This window comes from Chlamydotis macqueenii, chromosome 3 (genome assembly GCF_036417535.1).
Source record: "Chlamydotis macqueenii isolate bChlMac1 chromosome 3, bChlMac1.mat, whole genome shotgun sequence".
NCBI lineage: Eukaryota > Metazoa > Chordata > Aves > Otidiformes > Otididae > Chlamydotis > Chlamydotis macqueenii.
Genome location: NC_141558.1, coordinates 111,275,314 through 111,291,952, shown reverse-complemented (window position 1 = coordinate 111,291,952; position 16,639 = coordinate 111,275,314). Strand labels below are relative to the sequence as shown.

Genomic DNA, 16,639 nt, shown 5'->3' with positions numbered 1-16,639 from the left:
TATTTCCCCTTAAAACAGTCGAGACTATTCCATTAATCCCTGCAGCCCTAATTTTCAAAGCTGCAGCTCACTACCATTTCCAATTCTGTAGTTACATTAAAATACTGCTCCTTGGAAAAAAAAAAATACTAAAGCCGTGAAATGAGCAGTCACCACTTATGTGTAAGCTCAAAAAAGTCAGGAAGCTGAGTTTTAAAATGCTGGCAGTCTATCCTCAAGATTAAAGGGAGAATTAACACAAAATCAAATTCCCTAAAGTCAGTGGCCCTACCAGTACTACCACTGCAGCCAGTCTACGGAGGCTCCCTGCTCTCAGGAGCTCACTGCATATCTGGAGTAGGGGACAGGTCAAGCTCCAGTCTTATTTCTTGAAACAGGAGCCCAACAGGTCCTATTAAAAAAAAAAAAGTAATTAATGGAAGTACATTGGGTGGAAAAATTATAGTAATTTTCCCTTGATTTCATGTGCAGTACAGTAGTATATAGCATGTTATATTCAACTGACAACCACAAAGTGCATGATGAATGGGGCCAGCACTAAGGCCAATTAAAAGCAACCCCAAAAAATTGAGAACTTTTTCCTGTGAAGTAGTCAAGGCTCCAGGTCCGGCTCTTACACTTCACTTTGCACCAACAACCACATCAGCTGCGGACTATTTACCAGATTCCCTACTTTGGAAAATGACTTTAAAAAAAACAACAAAAAAAAAACCAACAACAACAAAAAACAACTTACAAGTTGTTTAATGTGCAATCCTGCTTCATATTAGCCTTTCTAAAATTTACACATAGATTAAAGTGATTTAGGAACATAAGAACTGCAACTGATGATCATACCTGTGCAAATATCCCTCATTTCCTCAGGATGTAATCTGGAATGTTTTACAGAAATCTCTGAAACCATTTTAGAGCAAGAAGTGAAGTGTTCCTTATTGGTCATGCTTTCTACAGCAACACATCTATGAAAAAGTAAGACCCACCTACAGTACTAAAGAGAAAAAAACCCAAATCTTTCAAAGCTTGTGGACCAAATTTTGATCTCAGACAGATGGGTATAAATGTTCATGCATCATAACCATATAAATGTTCATGCATCATTATTTTGCTCCATTACAGCTATAAATTACCACAACTGTCTATAAAGAACACATTTTAAGAAATGTAATAATTCTTTCACTCACAGCAGTATGCGCTGAATGCCCTTTCATCAGGTTGCACAAAGGAGGCACAGGATAGAGAATATTTGGCATAGAAACAAGACGAAAATAACTTGCAAACATTTTTTCAAAAGCTCTTGTGAAACTAACTGCCTTAATCCAAGTTGAACAGGAAACCAAGTTCTCGTACGTCACACTCTACAATAATAAGCTGTAGTTTCTGTATTTAACCTGTCTACATGACTCAAGGCAATTTTCTCCCCTGCAGTTTATGGGATGACTTCAGAGTCACTTATTATGAGCTGCAGTGAAAAGGAGGCAATATTCAATTCTTATTCTGTCCTTCTTAACTGTAAATGTTTCACTCAATACTGCCTTTTCCTTTTAAAAATTAATTTCCTCCAGTTTTTGCTCTTTCTCCATTCCAACATAGTCATGCCATTGTCTCATGTTCCCTCAGCCTGTTCTATCTCCACGCATAGCTCCACTTCACTTCCACTGAAAAACAATACGCAAGGTGTTTTTGCCTCTCATCTGCCTTCAAAATTAGCAACAGATGACAGCAGAAGAGCAGATTCTAACCATCTAGCTGAAAATCTCTGAGGAAATCTATAGCAGAATGATGAAAAGTATCAAGATTTTCCAAACTACATTTTTAGTCTCAAAGATACTTTCTCCCTCTTCTAAACACAATTACATACTAGGAAATGTTCAAAATTAAAGAAAGATACTTAGTCATCCTTTTTTGCCTTTGAAACTTCCTTCTTTCAACTACACATTGCATATGTGCAAGAGTAAGAGTATACACACTCAAATTAATTCAGAAGGCCTCTCCAAATACAGCAGCCGTATTAAACTAAACAACCTAAGTGATGACGGTGTCAAAATACTACCTTATATATACACCTCATCCTGACATCAGGTCTGAACCAAACACTGCAGAGCCCGGTCTTTTAACACTTTGCTTAAGATGTATTTGCTAGATCTTCTTTGGCAGCAAAATCTCGGCTGCAGTACAGCTCAGAAACACTGTACAATTCATTCTGCTGCCATCCATCTCACAAGAGGAAGCAGAAGAACTTAGTCATGTTAAGAGACATAAGTACATAGAAGTGAATGTTATTACTGGTGGGAAACATTAACTTTGTGAGTCAGTTTCACATATTTCATCTACTTTCTTGTGAAAAGCACAATCTACTTTGGCAGGCAGACAATGTAATTTATTTGCATTCCTAAGTAGCGATATTTACAGATTAATTGAAGTGCTAAGAGACATCTTTCACGTCCTGAAAAAAAGGTTCCCCTTCTGCTCTACAGATAAACTCTTTTAATACCCCAGTGGAATGTACTTTCACAAATATTTTCAGTTAAGTCCGTACTTATGGTCTGCAGGTTTCCAGTAGTAAGAAGAAAATACTGACACTCCTGAAGAAAACCTACGTGATCACTGATGCTCAGTGAAGAGCTGGCCTATTATGCCCTTGTTTGCAGCTGCTAGAATACATTATACAAAAAAAAAAAAAAAAAAAAAAAAAATTACATTGCATTCCTGTGTCAATCTTTCATATAAGCAATAGCTAAAGGGATGGAACTTATATGTAAGATGGAAGATCTAACTAAGGCTGTGAAAAAAAAACTGGGCTACCTTTTGAATGGTGAGATGGCATGCAATCTTTGCTTTTTTTAAACATGTTCAGCAGCAGAAAATGTTTGCTTACCTTTGCTTACCATTACAGCATGACTCTCCTGACTTTTCACTCAATCACAATCAGAAGTTTGCCTCCAGTAGTTAACTTTTTTATCCAATTACCAATAAATTTTTTTAACAGTCCTTTTCAGAGGAAGTCATGTACCAGGACTTGTAATTTAATGCTAGAACAAGACAGAGGTGCAGTGACAAAGCTCGGAGAGGAAACACCTCATACCTTAAGGGCACTAAAGTTCAGCAGGTGTTGTTCAAAAAGAAGTAAGGACATGGGAAACACAGAAATAAAAGGAGAAAAGAGAAAAAATAAGGCTGAGAACATTTAATATCCCACTAGAAATCATTCACCTTTTAATATGAAGACTAAAATCAGATCTATTTAGTTCCCATTATGTACAGGAAACTACCCTGATCTGTAACTTGAAGAGTTTGAATTCAATAGCTACACTCCTTTACTATTATAACAGGATTCATTAGACTTCTATGAAGAAAAATAGGTCCAAGTGCCAAGAAAAACTAGTCACACGCCCTCCATTTTTAATTACATTAACAAACTGATATTAATCTCCACAGAAATGCCTAATTAACTCCACAAGAAACAAAACAAACAAAAAGCCACACTCATTAAAAAAAGACTAGATGGGCCTACAGTTTTAAATTATGACACAGAAATCTTTCAGATTGAGGTTGCCTCTTCAGATCAATCTCAAGCCATATTACTCAAGATACTGTTATATCTACTGGTCTGAAATACACCAGCGCTCACATCACCACTGCCTTTGGCAGATTCCTTGACCAAGCACTAAGTTACATGGAAAACAGTCTTGTCATTCCTCCAAGTCAAAATTAAGGCTTACTGTAAGAAGGCCACAGGAACAAGGCATATAGTGTGTTTTGTTTAACGCATCTCTTTCATCAGTGAACTTGAAGTCTGCTGTGTAAGGTGCTATTATCTTCAAATCAATGACTGCAGTTCTTTTCCTAAAACATGCTATTTCCATTAACATTCCTGCAGGCAGTGTAATAGCAAGTTCTTTGCTAAATCGAGATTCTCAAACTGTACAGAAATTTACAGCAATGACAATAAATATTCCTTCCTATACTAGTTGAAGTTAAAGGCCTGCTTCTGCAAATCCTTCTCCATGTGAATTACCCAACTAAAAGCAATTAGGCATTATAGCAAGGACTGGGAATGTGTAGCACCGCAGTCTCAGATAACATGATTAATCACTATTTAAACATCATCCTTCAGAAAAAGTAAGACCCTCACCTGGACGACTGCGTCCAGCTCTGGAGGAGCATGGACGTGTTCAGAGGAGGCCACAAAGACAATCACAGGGCTGGAGCACCTCTCCTATGAGGACAGGCTGAGAGAGTTGGAGGTGTTCAGCCCGGAGAAGAGGAGGCTCCGGGGAGACCTGATAGCGGTCTTCCAGTACCTGAAGGGGGCCTACAGGAAAGCTGGAGAGGGACTTTTGACAAGGGGAAGGACAAGATGTAATGGCTTTCAACTGGAAGAGGGCAGATTTAGATTAGACACAGGAATAAATTCTTTCCTGTGAGGATGGTGAGGCACTGGAACAGGTTGCCTAGAAAAGCCGTGGATGCCCCATTCCTGGAAGTGTTCAAAGCCAGGCTAGACAGAGCTTTGAGTGACTCGGTCTAGTGAAAGACGTCCCTCCTTCATGCAGGGTGGTTGGAACTAGATGATCTTTAAGGTCCCTTCCAATTCAAACCATTCTATGCTTCTATGATAGTTTGCCTTGGCCAAGTGTGATAGGAAAGAAAAAAAAAAAAAAAAAAGACAATTATCTTCAGCTAAGAATGTTAGACAAAACAAAAGTTAGAAAAAATCCAAAATTCTTAGACTATCACTTAGCAGTATGCTTTTGGCACAGTATAGAAAAAGAAATAGATCTTTACCAGACTGAACATAACAAGGTGCCATTAGCTTTCCTAAGTTAAGGAATAAGACAACTTTAGTCACTTTCTGTTGCTGTTTGGCATTGTCTGGGCATTTTATAATCTCAGTCATACAGATGGTCACTTACCACATTTAAGCTGAAGCTCTCCTAAGCAACCGTAAGCATCCGTGAGTTTTTCATATTGTCCTTTAATTGCATCCTTTTCTTCTGGAGCTGAAAAACAAAACAAAAGGCAGTAAAACTTAGTTTTCCAGCCTTCATCAAATTTTCAGATTGTTACAGCCTACACCAATGCTTCCCAGTTGATTTCACTCACTAACCTAAACTACTGTACAAGGGTAGGGTTAAAATGCTGTAAGAATAGTGATTAAAAAGCGATTGGACAGAAATGCGTAGCCACTCCACACACCACCTGAGAAGAAAGAGGGGCACCGACTACCTTTCCAAACAACGTGATCATTACTAATGTTCTTATTCTATGGTATAGATGCCACATCAGTTTCAGAATAAGTAAAGGAATATGCAGGCTCATGTAAACTCTACACCATTCTAAAATAAGAACAAAAATAATAATTTCTCTGTCTATAAGCTAAAATATAATATATCTTCTCTTAACATGCAAAAATAAGTTATTTTCAAAACATTTGGAAGTGTCTTCCAGAATATGGAAGTGTTTCCAGATTCTCAGTCTCATTTCAGACAGAATCAGAATATTTTTATGCAAGAGAACAATTTGATGTAGACACATCAGATGTTGATTTAAAGAGGAATTAAACTTATATTTTAGTAAGTAAGAATTAGCTGTATAAAATAAATAAATAGAAGTAAAGATGCTGATGTTAGATTTGTATATTTCTGCAACAACTCACTCTAAACATTTAGATATTAAGCCAGAACACAGCTCAAACTTGTCACTGGCTACTTCAAAGTAAACCCAAAGCACTTCCTGAATGAGTAAGTCTGTGTTTTGTATGTATTTCCCAAGGAGGAGCAAGGTCAGTCTCATGAATGGGGAAAACAGGCTGTGACCCTCAAATGCCCATTTACTTCTCAAACCACAAATAAACAGCAACACGGTCCTTTCAGAGGTTAGCAAATACTTCAGAACATTACGCTCCTAACAAACTTGAGCAGTTAAAAAAAACCAGAAACCTCTGGGCATAAAAAGGACAAACTGAACTGCCTGCAATGGATGACAGGACAGAAAAGTAAGAGACTTCTCTTTATAAACCTCAAGAAGCAAGTAGCTCAGAAGCAAGGAAAACAAATAAATATCTCATATATCGCTGACATTTTGAGGTGAAAGGAAGAACACTTCCACTTGCACAATTCTGTGGAGTCCTTAGTAGAGGCAAGCCGCAAAGGAAACCAAAACACATTTGTCTCACTTGTTACATTTATGACAAATAGAGAAGACTTGTTAATTTTTTTCCTAATTTTATTTTTTACTTCAGACTTTCACAAGTTATCTATTTTGCTTTCTTACAAACACTGAGTAAATTATAGAAACTAGTAAAACATTGATACCACACACACCAGTGAAAAAAAACATAAGCAACAGAAAGAAGATAAAGAGATTTTTACTGGGTAAGGCAGACCTCTGGACAGTAACGATTTAAATATTCAGTATCAGCACCTCTTAAGAGCCGAGACTCTGGAAGCTCAGATGTCTGGCACTTCAAAAGAACAAAAACACTTTAGATAAACTAGAATAATGTTTTATTAAAAAAAAAATTATAAAGTGATGTTTCACTTTCCATGGCACCTTCACTAGAAAAAAGCAGCAACAACATACTTTTTTTCTTAAATCTGTTCTCTGCCTTAAAACCTTATCTTCATTCCCTTTAAAATAAAAAGGAAAAACTACCTACAAAATTCTTGCTCCAAATACTCCACCTCTAAGAAGAAATAGAGAACAGAAACAGCAAGAGATTCAGATCTCAGATTGATGCAGGAGCTTGCAGGCTAGGCACAACCTGAAAACATCTAAAAGACATCTTGAAAGCACAGTAATACTCTTCAAAATAGAATTATGGGTTGGAAAGCTGGCTGTTAAAGTGTCTGGTGAGAGCATGATCCAAAAGAATGGAATTTATTTCAGTGCAGAAATAAGCAACACACAACTGATGCCGCTCACGACAAGAAGCACCTGACACTGGCATGTACAGAAGCCACCAAAGTTTCCCAGCGGCATCACATGGCTCCTGTTCCTGGCCCCGGCTCCTGGCACGAGGCTCTTCCAAATAGACAGACAAATAGCTGTGTTTTGCCAGAACTGGTACAGAAACACCCCGTCACTCTGGGCAGGCCACTTGCCTGCACAGTAGCATCAGTCAGGGCATCCGTACCAGCAGAGCTGCCTGGAAGGGAGAAGCAGGCTCCGAACATGAAGCTCCAGGAGGACTCTGGGCAGCTTTGCCACTCTTTTTGGCTGGCTGACAACTTGCCAGTAACTTCTACCACATGGCAGATTCTGTTATTTATTGTAGGGTTCATTTTGCTCCGTGAAGCAACTTAGACTCAAAAACCAAAACAGCGACAAAGTGGTCTTTCCTGGACATCTCCACACACTCTCTGAAGACACAGCAGCCTCTAAGACCTCACCTGTGGATCATCTGAGAGGGAAGGAACATGGCAAACAGACACAGCTATGCCTGTGGGTCACACAAACGGACAAGCCTGAATATTTTAGTGCATAGAGACCAAATTTTTTTGGGGGTGGGAGGGAAATCCTTTTGTTACAGATATTGGTGGAATTTGAAATCTACTGTCCGATTATACTCCCCTGTCTCGCACAAACTCCTGAGATGCAATGCAACCACCGCCATTTTGTGTGGGCCAGGGCAGGAGCCTCAGGAATCCTGAGGAGGAATCCCCAGCAATCATCACAAAAAGCAATACCTAGAAAGGATTACTGAAGTGTGACTTTAAAAGGACATTATTGCAGAGGGCTTGAGCCAAGTTCATATCTTAGTATTAAAAATAAATATCTGTAAAAGTTAGTATTGAAAACTCAAATAACTATCATCAAGACCTGGTCTGAAACATCTCCTAGAGTATTCACAAATAATGCTAGGACACAAGAGCCAAAATCAGAGAGAGAGAGAGACTAGATAGAGAACAAAACTAACTGATGTGCTACTGTCTTTGCTGGATGAAGAAGAGAATTAAAGGGAGAAATTACTACGAAACTCTAAAGGACTGTTGATGAACAGGGAAAATATAAACCGTATCAGAGAAGTTTCAACAGTATTGAAAATACTGTTCTAGCAACAGCGTTCGACAGCTAGATGTGTCCAAAGACACAGCACTTTTCTAACCGGTAACATGAAAATGATTAAACGTGACATGTTCCAAAGTCAGGGCTTTTTTATTCTGCAACGGCTTTCATAAAAATTCTGAAACGTAGAGGCAGTGAGAGCGGTCTGTTTGAAACTTAGGACGAGGACTGGGTGTTTAAATATACTGTGCTCACATGTAAAATCCTTCCTTTTTCAAGCCAAACAGCTTGAGATACATACATATATAGTGCTACCAAAGTTGATGAAACTCATGAAAAAGTTTTCTACTCAGAGAACAAGTCAAATTTTCAAATACATAGTGCATTTGTTTAAAACTTAATAACAACTATAGGTAACAAAACAGTACACGTAGTAATTACCAAACTCCACTAAAGCTTCCCATTAATACTTCTTAGTAATCTTTATTTTCACTAAGCATACAATTGAGCATCCACCCTTCTGCAATAATTACTGCACCTATATTGTGTTTATAACAGCTTCAGAGACTTGCACACTGCCTGCCCTCCTCAAGCACTTTTCTTAATTATGTAAAAGCTCCTGATGTAAATTACATATAAGGTTGGTACATCAGCTCAGAATTTTAACCTTGCAAAACAAGAGGCACACAATAATTCCGTGAAACTAAGCTACAAGAAACTCAACTAGAAGTGACATTTTTCCATGCGTAAAATATTTCAGAGCCAAAGAAAACCACCCTGAAAAGACACACAACTACATATACCACATGGTCTATCCAAGTGCGACTTCCTGCTCGTAAAAGCTGCAAATTCAATTTAACGGCTAGTGGGAACTGGCCAGACACACACAGTTTCCTTTATTCAACCCAAAAGATAAAACTGAAGAAAAAGCTCTTGAAGAGCGTATGGGTTTGGGTTACAGATTCTAGCTCTCTCCTCTGACTCTTAACCCTGATTCTGGAAACAGACACCTGCTTAGCTGCAGGTACCACTATACATATATATTCTGAAGCATTTCTAAGTACTTTTAGAAACATAGGTTTGATGCAATGGGGTCTCAGTAGCTTGTTTCCTTTATTTGTGTTGCTTAGCATTTTGGAGAAAGAGGTGTGAATTTTGCCCAGAAAGGGCAAATCTGTACTCAAACAGAAATTTCATACACAAGAAAACCCCAAAACTTGTGAGGAAAAAAGAAAATGCATACACATACACACTCCTGCCAGCATCTTACCTAGAAATACATCCAATGTCTGGTATTATACGAGTTTAGATAATTAACTTGTCTCCAAATTCTGTTTTCTGTCATCCTCAGACATATCTAAAGCACTTTGTTGTATTTTCATTTATTTTCATTATCTTTCATCACTGAAATCTTCCCATTCACATTCAATTTCAGCTACACAGGCATTATGCAAATCAGAAACACCCTGTAGGTCAAGCAATACAGAGCTGGGAAGAGGTCTGTGGTCAGAGTTACAGTTAAGAGAGTCATTAAGCAAGATATTTACCAGTTTTCTAGAAAGTGTTATTTCTGGTTGAAGACGCAACAAACAACTATGAAAATGACATTTTTGAAAGATCAGTTCACTGGCTTTCTATATTAAATGGAGAACATTCTGTTTCTAGTGAGGGATATGTTTCATACGTGCATGTGTATCTATGAATGCATTCATTCACAACCAAAGAAGAATGGACTCATAAAACCACCAGGTTTCTACTGGCCAGTGCCGTGGTCTGCAGGCAGCCAAGAAGATGAAGATAAAAGGGAAGTCCCCAAATCATTTCTCTGCAGCTTGACCATTATCTTTATGTGGTTCCTGTCACAGATTACATACATTAACATAGAAACTTGTAGTCACTACAGACGTAAACCACCAAGCAGAACTCCTATCTCATAACCACTACCAGTTTCCTAGCACAGATAACAAGTCTTGTAATCTACACCCCACATCTATACATCTTCCCTCTTCTGTGTACCTGATTTCCATTTCAACAACAGCAAAGGAACTGTAATACACACTTGTTCCCATAAACCATAGCAGTGAATTTCAGCCTGAGAAACCATACTTTGCAAGTGCCCGTGGCCAGCGTAACCAAGGAAAGCAAGGCTCCTGCTATGTGGATTACTTCCACTACAAGTTTCCTGCGGATCCACAAACAGAAAAAGTTCGAACACCACTAAACTACAAAAAAAAAAAAATCATAAAAATGTGTAATTGGATTATTTAAGTTTTTTTTTAATTTCATAGAGTCATAGAATGGTTTGGGTTGGAAGGGCATGTCTAGTTCAACCGCCCTGCAAGGAGCAGGGACATCTTCTACCACATCAGGTTGCTCAGAGCCCCGTCCAACCTGGCCTTGGATGTTTCCAGGGATGGGGCATCCACCACCTCTCTGGGCAACGTGTTCCAGTGTTCCACCACCCTCACTGTAAATTTTTTTTTCCTGATGTCTAACCTGAATCTACCTCCTTTTATTTTAAAGCCATTACCCCTCATCCTATAACAATAGGCCCTGCTAAAGAGTTACTGCCTCCTTAGGAATATAGACAGAATAAGAGATTAGCTATATAAATATCCTGGCATAAGAATAAAAATCAGTTATGCTGTAGGGCTCATTGTTTTGGATAGTGTATACTGCTTAGAAATACCTTCACAATCCATTTACACAAGTATTGATGTTTGATTTCCATACTCCACTCCGTGGCATATTTATGCACCTAATTACAAAACTAAAACTATTTGTAAACAGTGAATGTAGGTACAGCACAGAAACTGCATTGTGTACAAAAATAAGAGACCTAGGTAAATAACTGCCACTTCCTGGTTTTGCATCCCTCCCCCTGGAAAGCTACACCCTGATTTCACTCAGCTGCATCAGAGAACCACACACATACAGGCAACTGAAGCAGCAGAGGAGGCACAGAGCTGCTCTACAGAGCACAGACACCCCTTAACTCTTAGTAAAGGCTTACTTCCCAGATCTGTGGGTGAGTCTGGAAGAAAACCTTCAGCTGTATTTGCAAAAATGTGCACTTTTTCAGCTCTGAATTTCAGTATTTTCAAAAGACCATGGTCATTTAGGATCCACTGTAATAGCTTGTAAACAACCTTTAATAATGGCAATTCCAGAATCAAAGTGCTTACCAAAAAAAAAAAAAAAAAGTTCTGTGCACCCTTTTGCTCTGCCCTTACAAAACCAGTTTTTTAATGCTGAATTTCAATAGCAGAGCACTCCTGCATCATTTCACTGAGATTACCTGCTATACTAAAGATAAATTACTGTATTTCAGTGTGAGAGCTTTAGTTCAGTTCAGTGCAGTTCAGTTTACCGCCTTGTGCAGTTCGCTTAATCTATACAGCATTAAAACGGTAAGGTGTTAAAAGTAGGCCCAACATTTGTATCTGTACTCCTCTTGGAGAAGCAAACACTTCTAAATCAGTGACAATTTTTCTTCACCCTTCATGACTGCAAGTTTCTCTCATAGAAGCTAATTGTTGATGTTCTAGCTCACAGAATTCCTGGAAGAATTGTCTCAGGCTGTCACACATCCTTCTGGTGAGCACTCAAGCTTCAGGGCTGCCAGTGGCAAAGAAAGCCTCTTGCAAAACCTGCTGTTAAATTCAAAACAGTGAGTTTTACTCTACACCCTACAGCGACATCATGAGAAGAGGAAGAAAAACTCCCATCTTCAAAAATACTATGGAATTTATGACAGAATAGAAAACTGTTATGTTTCTATTACATGGCTATACAGATTAAGTTAAGAGTTTTGGGGTTATGTAGCTAGGTTTCCCACTGTGATTTTTGATTCCTTGATTTTTCCAAAAGTTTCTTTTGTTAGATTTTCATTACAGCCTTAGTGTGCTCATTTTACAAACTGCTGACAACTCGGACAATTAAAGATCTCCATAATACTTTCCCACCACTGATATCAAATGTGCAAATATTTTTTCCAGTTGAAAGTGTTAAATGTCTATATGCAATAAGGAAATTCTGAAATATAACCAATTTACAACTAAAATTGTCATCATGATCTCTATAATATACCAAGAGAGGAAAAAAGTATAGTCATCCATTCACAAGACAGTATCAATTTTTTTGTTTACATATCAGAAAGGGTTTATTTGAATTATGAGTTTGCCAGAAGTTTATGGCCTGCACAGACACAATTGTGTGGTCTTCTAGATTCCTTTCTTGTAACACCACTTCTTCTAGGGTGATTCTCACGCCTTTCTGACATTTGAACTAGGTTAAATTCAATATTTAATTTTCTTCTAGTACTAAAGTATTATAGAAGCAATTGAACTTTCAAAAAATGCAGCTGTTATGCCTGTTCAAGTGCAAAGAGACACCTGGTAATTACGGAAAAAGAACAATGACTAAAACTTGCTCACAGGCCTTCGCTGTCCATCCGTGATTACTCCTCTCCAGGGTTCCATTGTTGTGAGGCTGTTATTGCAAAACTGCATCAACTGCTGTACAACTGAAGCGCTCCACGTATATATACACCTGCTTTTACTTAGTGTGGAAGTTTGCATAAGGCACAGATGCATAATTCCACCTCACCAGAGGTATCTGATTTTCTAAAAAGCTTCATTTTAGAAATGGAAAATTAGACAGGGAAGCCAAAATGAACACAATCCTAAGACCAGTATAGCGGAAACCACACATACACAAGATGTTGAGGTTCCACTGAAGAATTCTATGATTAGGGTAGTCAAACAAAACAGAATTAAAGTTGTTTCTGTTACCACTCTGGCTGCCGGGCACCCTCTTCACAATTCTTGTAAATTAACCATCACAATACCTACTGCTGGTTTTCCCTCATTTTCTGGTCCTTTGCTGCATAAAGAGAAGAAATTAACTAGACAGGCTCAACTGGATAAACTAGCTTTTCCTACAATGTAGGAACCAACCCTGGCAGGAAAAGAGAAAACAAATGAAATAAAATGACAAAGTTATTAACATGGAGTGGGCCGGATGCCAACGCATATATGATTACAGATATCTCAATAGTTGACATTGGACTTTCAAAAGGCATGGCAAACAGGCTTTTGTACTAGCCACTATCGAGATTGTTACTTCAAAATTCTTTAAACATATATTTTAAGAGAAACTATATAAGTTATCTAATAATGTTTGGCTATTGCAATTCAAGTGGGGGATAGCAACACTGGGGGAGAAAAATATAAATCAGCCCTTCCCTTAATTAGTGGGATTGCAAATAATCTTTTCAGCTACTGGTCATACAAATGGCTTGGGGTTGGCTAGACAAATACTGGTCTCAATTTTATTTGTGCACATTGGCTTTAGGCAGTGGAGCTGCTTTTGATTTGTTTCAGAATAACGAAATGCAAACCAAATTGCACTGATCTCAATGGAGAGCTTTAAAGTCTAAAGGTTTTTGAATCAGAGAAAGTAAGTAAAATGCTGCTCAGTACTATCAGACTTTTCACTTTGTCAGTTCATTGAGAACTGAGACAAAAAAAAACAACTCTAGAAAAATGTAAGACATTAATATCCACTATTACCAACAAATTTAACAAGAAACCGAACACCCAAAGTATTACACTGTATAAAATTCCAATAAAATAATAAAAAAAAATTAGCGTAGCAATAATAGATCTTTACCATGACAGGTCAAAACTTGTCCACTATCATAACTATTCTGGTGAAAATCAGCTGCCACTTGATGACCTTTTTGGCTTTCCTCATTCATAAAATCCCTAGTCCTTGAAAACTAAGCATTTTAGTCTGGATGTCTTGGCACCATACTTCATGGAAGATTCAGCTCAGTGGGCCTGGATCCTGAGCTGATGTTGTGACTGACACTGCACAAACAACAACATACATACAGTTCTTACTGCAAGAAGTTCACAGTTTAAGACTTCCTCTTCTCCTTTCAGCTACTGGAGCATGGACTTCTACAACACTGCAAACAGCGGCACGATTGCAGGAGCAGTTTAGTATTATACAGAAAACAATTTAAGAACACAGCACAAGCACAATGTGTTCCCCTGCATTACTTTTTGCACCTTGCATTCTCAGTCATCTCATTTTTCTGTCTCGGCATCAACATTACCATTGCATTAACTCATGGGTGGCAAGCATCAAAACACAAGATGAGACAACCCTGAGCACGTTTATGACTTCCACCGCCCCAGGTGAGACAAGCTGCTCCAAAAAGCCAGACACTCAAGTAACCACACACACTGCAAACAACAAGGGCAGGTATGGCACCACAGTTTTCTTTACTGCATCCAGCTCTGGAGCCCCCAACATAAGAAGGACGCAGACCTGTTGGAGTGAGTGCAGAGGAGGGCCATGACGATGATCAGAGGGCTGGAGCACCTCTCCTATGAGGACAGGCTGAGAGAGTTGGGGCTGTTCAGCCTGGAGAAGAGAAGGCTCCAGGGAGGCCTTATAGCAGCCTTCCAGTACCTAAAGGGAGCCTACAGGAAAGACAGGGAAAAACTCTTCAGCAGGGCCTGTCGTGATAGGACGAGGGGTAATGGTTTTACAATAGAAGGAAGTAGATTTAGACTAGATATATGGAAGAAATTCTTTTACAATGAAGGTGGTGCAGCACTGACACAGGTTGCCCAGAAAAGCAGTAGATGCCTCATCCCTGGAAACATTCAAGGTGAGGTTGGATGGGGCTCTGAGCAACCTGATCCAGTTGGAGATGTCCCTGCTCCTTGCAAGGGAGTTGGACTAGATGGCCTTTAAAGGCCCCTTCCAACCCAAACCATTCTATTCTATTACATGAATCTCAAGTCAACCATCCAAAACAATCTCCACTGTCAACTGGACGTCCACGCTGGTTGCTGGCACCTGATGTAGCTGAACAGAAACTTCTACAAGAGGCAGTGGGCCCCCTCTCTTTAGCTGGACCCTTCTCTGCAGTCTGTAAGGCTTGCGCAATGCTGTAGAACACAAGGCTTGGGCAGTAAAGGTGCCCAGCACCAAGACCCCACCGCCACCAGGCAGGCAGGTGGCCTCTCCTCCTTCTTCCACCCCGGCTGCTGGTTAAGAGGCTCAAGGTACCCAGCGCAGAAGAAGACACGGATGGGGCCTGCAGCAGCAGACGGAGGAGATGCCGGCCAACCCTCCACGTACGGCAGGGTCACCCCAACCCGGCAGCAAAGCGGGCAGGCCCGGAGAGCCACGCTGGAGGCCGGGATTTACCGCGAGGTGAGCGAGATCCCCGAGGTCAGTGCCCCACTGGGCCCGGGCCTGTGCTGTCCCCCTTCCTCACCCCCGCGCCACGGGGGAGAGCGCCCCAAACCTCCCGGGCATCTCCCCCGCAACCCCCATCGGCTGGCGCCACGCCAAGTCGCGCAGGCCCCACAAGAGGCACCAGGGGTGTCCACCCACGGACACGCCACCTCCCCCACGCCGCGGACTCCCCCGCGGGCAGCCGCCCGGCCCGGCCCGGCCCACCCTGGGGCACTTACTGAGCGCGGCCACGGTGCCGGCCTCCAGCAACAGGCAGTCCTGGCGGGTGCGCGCCTCCAGCAGGGCGCTCGGCCCCGGCTCCTGCTTCCAGAGCAGCCGCAGCCCTTTGCTCAGAGCCATGGCAGCCGCCGGCCCCAGGGAGGAAAGTGCAGGGGCTGCCGGCGAACTGGGAGCGGGGAGGCCGCCAGCAGCCTCCAGTCCTCGCAGCCCGCTTCTCCTCGACGGGAGGACGCCCTGGGAGGGGGACAAGGAAGGCGGCGGCCGCCTCCCCTCCCTAGGAGCCGGTCACCCAGCGGTGAAGGGAGCGGAAAGTTCGCGGCTGCCGCTTCTCCCCGTCCGCTGCGGCTGCCGCCTCCTCCTCCTCCTCGGGGAGTCCCTGGCCTGCGCCTTTCCCTTGCCACCCACGGTCCCTGGTAAACTTCCCAGTTAACTTTGTCCCTCCGGCTCCCCGGCTGCGGCTCCTCCTCCTCCTCCGGGACAGGTACGAGGCGCCGCCATCCGCCCCTGCCCCCGGGAGAGGGGAGGAGCGCCGGCCGCGACCGCCCGCGACCGACTGGCCGCGTTGCCGCGCATGGCGGGGCGCTACGGACCCCGGCCCGGGCCGCGGCGGCTGAGGGGGAGCTGGCCGTCGAGCCCCCCGCGGGCCCGCCCAGGGCTGGCCGGCGGTGTCCAACCGACCGCTGCGGCGCCGCTTTGCCCCGGGAGAAGCCGCGCTCCTTCCCCCTTCCTGGGGGGAGCGGCCGCCCGGGCCTGGCTCTCGGGGCGGGGACGGCGGCGGCGGGCCGGCCGGCCGTGAGGCCGCCGCCATGTCCGCAGGGCGCTTCGGCCGCACCTAGAAAGCGGCGTCCCGCCTCATGTGTGTAACGCGCTTCGGGCAAAAGGCACGATGCCTGTTTTAGAATCATAGATTCATAGGATGGTTTGGGTTTTCAGAAGGGACCTTAAAAGGCCATCTATTGCAACCGCCCTGCAAGAAGCAGGGACACCTCCAACCAGATCAGGTTGCTCAGAGCCTCGTCCAACCTGGCCTTGAATGTGTCCAGGGATGGGGCATCCACCACCTCTCTGGGCAACCTGTTCCAGTGTTCCACCACCTTCATTGTAAAAAATTTTTCCCAATATCTAATCTAAA

General features: G+C 41.9%; 1 protein-coding gene across 2 annotated transcripts in view; it reads right to left on the bottom strand.

Moving 5' to 3' along the window:
• The window catches only part of SYNJ2 (synaptojanin 2), a 68,207-nt gene extending 52,328 nt beyond the window's left edge, over nt 1-15,879 (bottom strand). Inside the window, exons 1-2 of one of the 2 annotated variants that reach the window (XM_086745935.1) lie at nt 15,507-15,879; nt 4,914-5,000 (exon numbers count right to left, since the gene is read on the bottom strand). In XM_086745935.1, the coding sequence (XP_086602061.1) occupies nt 4,914-5,000; nt 15,507-15,627 (208 nt within the window). In that variant the 5' untranslated portion in view covers nt 15,628-15,879. Of the gene's footprint in view, nt 1-4,913; nt 5,001-15,506 lie in introns of those variants that run through there. The other variant, XM_086745936.1, reaches the window with a different exon arrangement.
• Between the last annotated feature and the right edge of the window lie 760 nt (nt 15,880-16,639).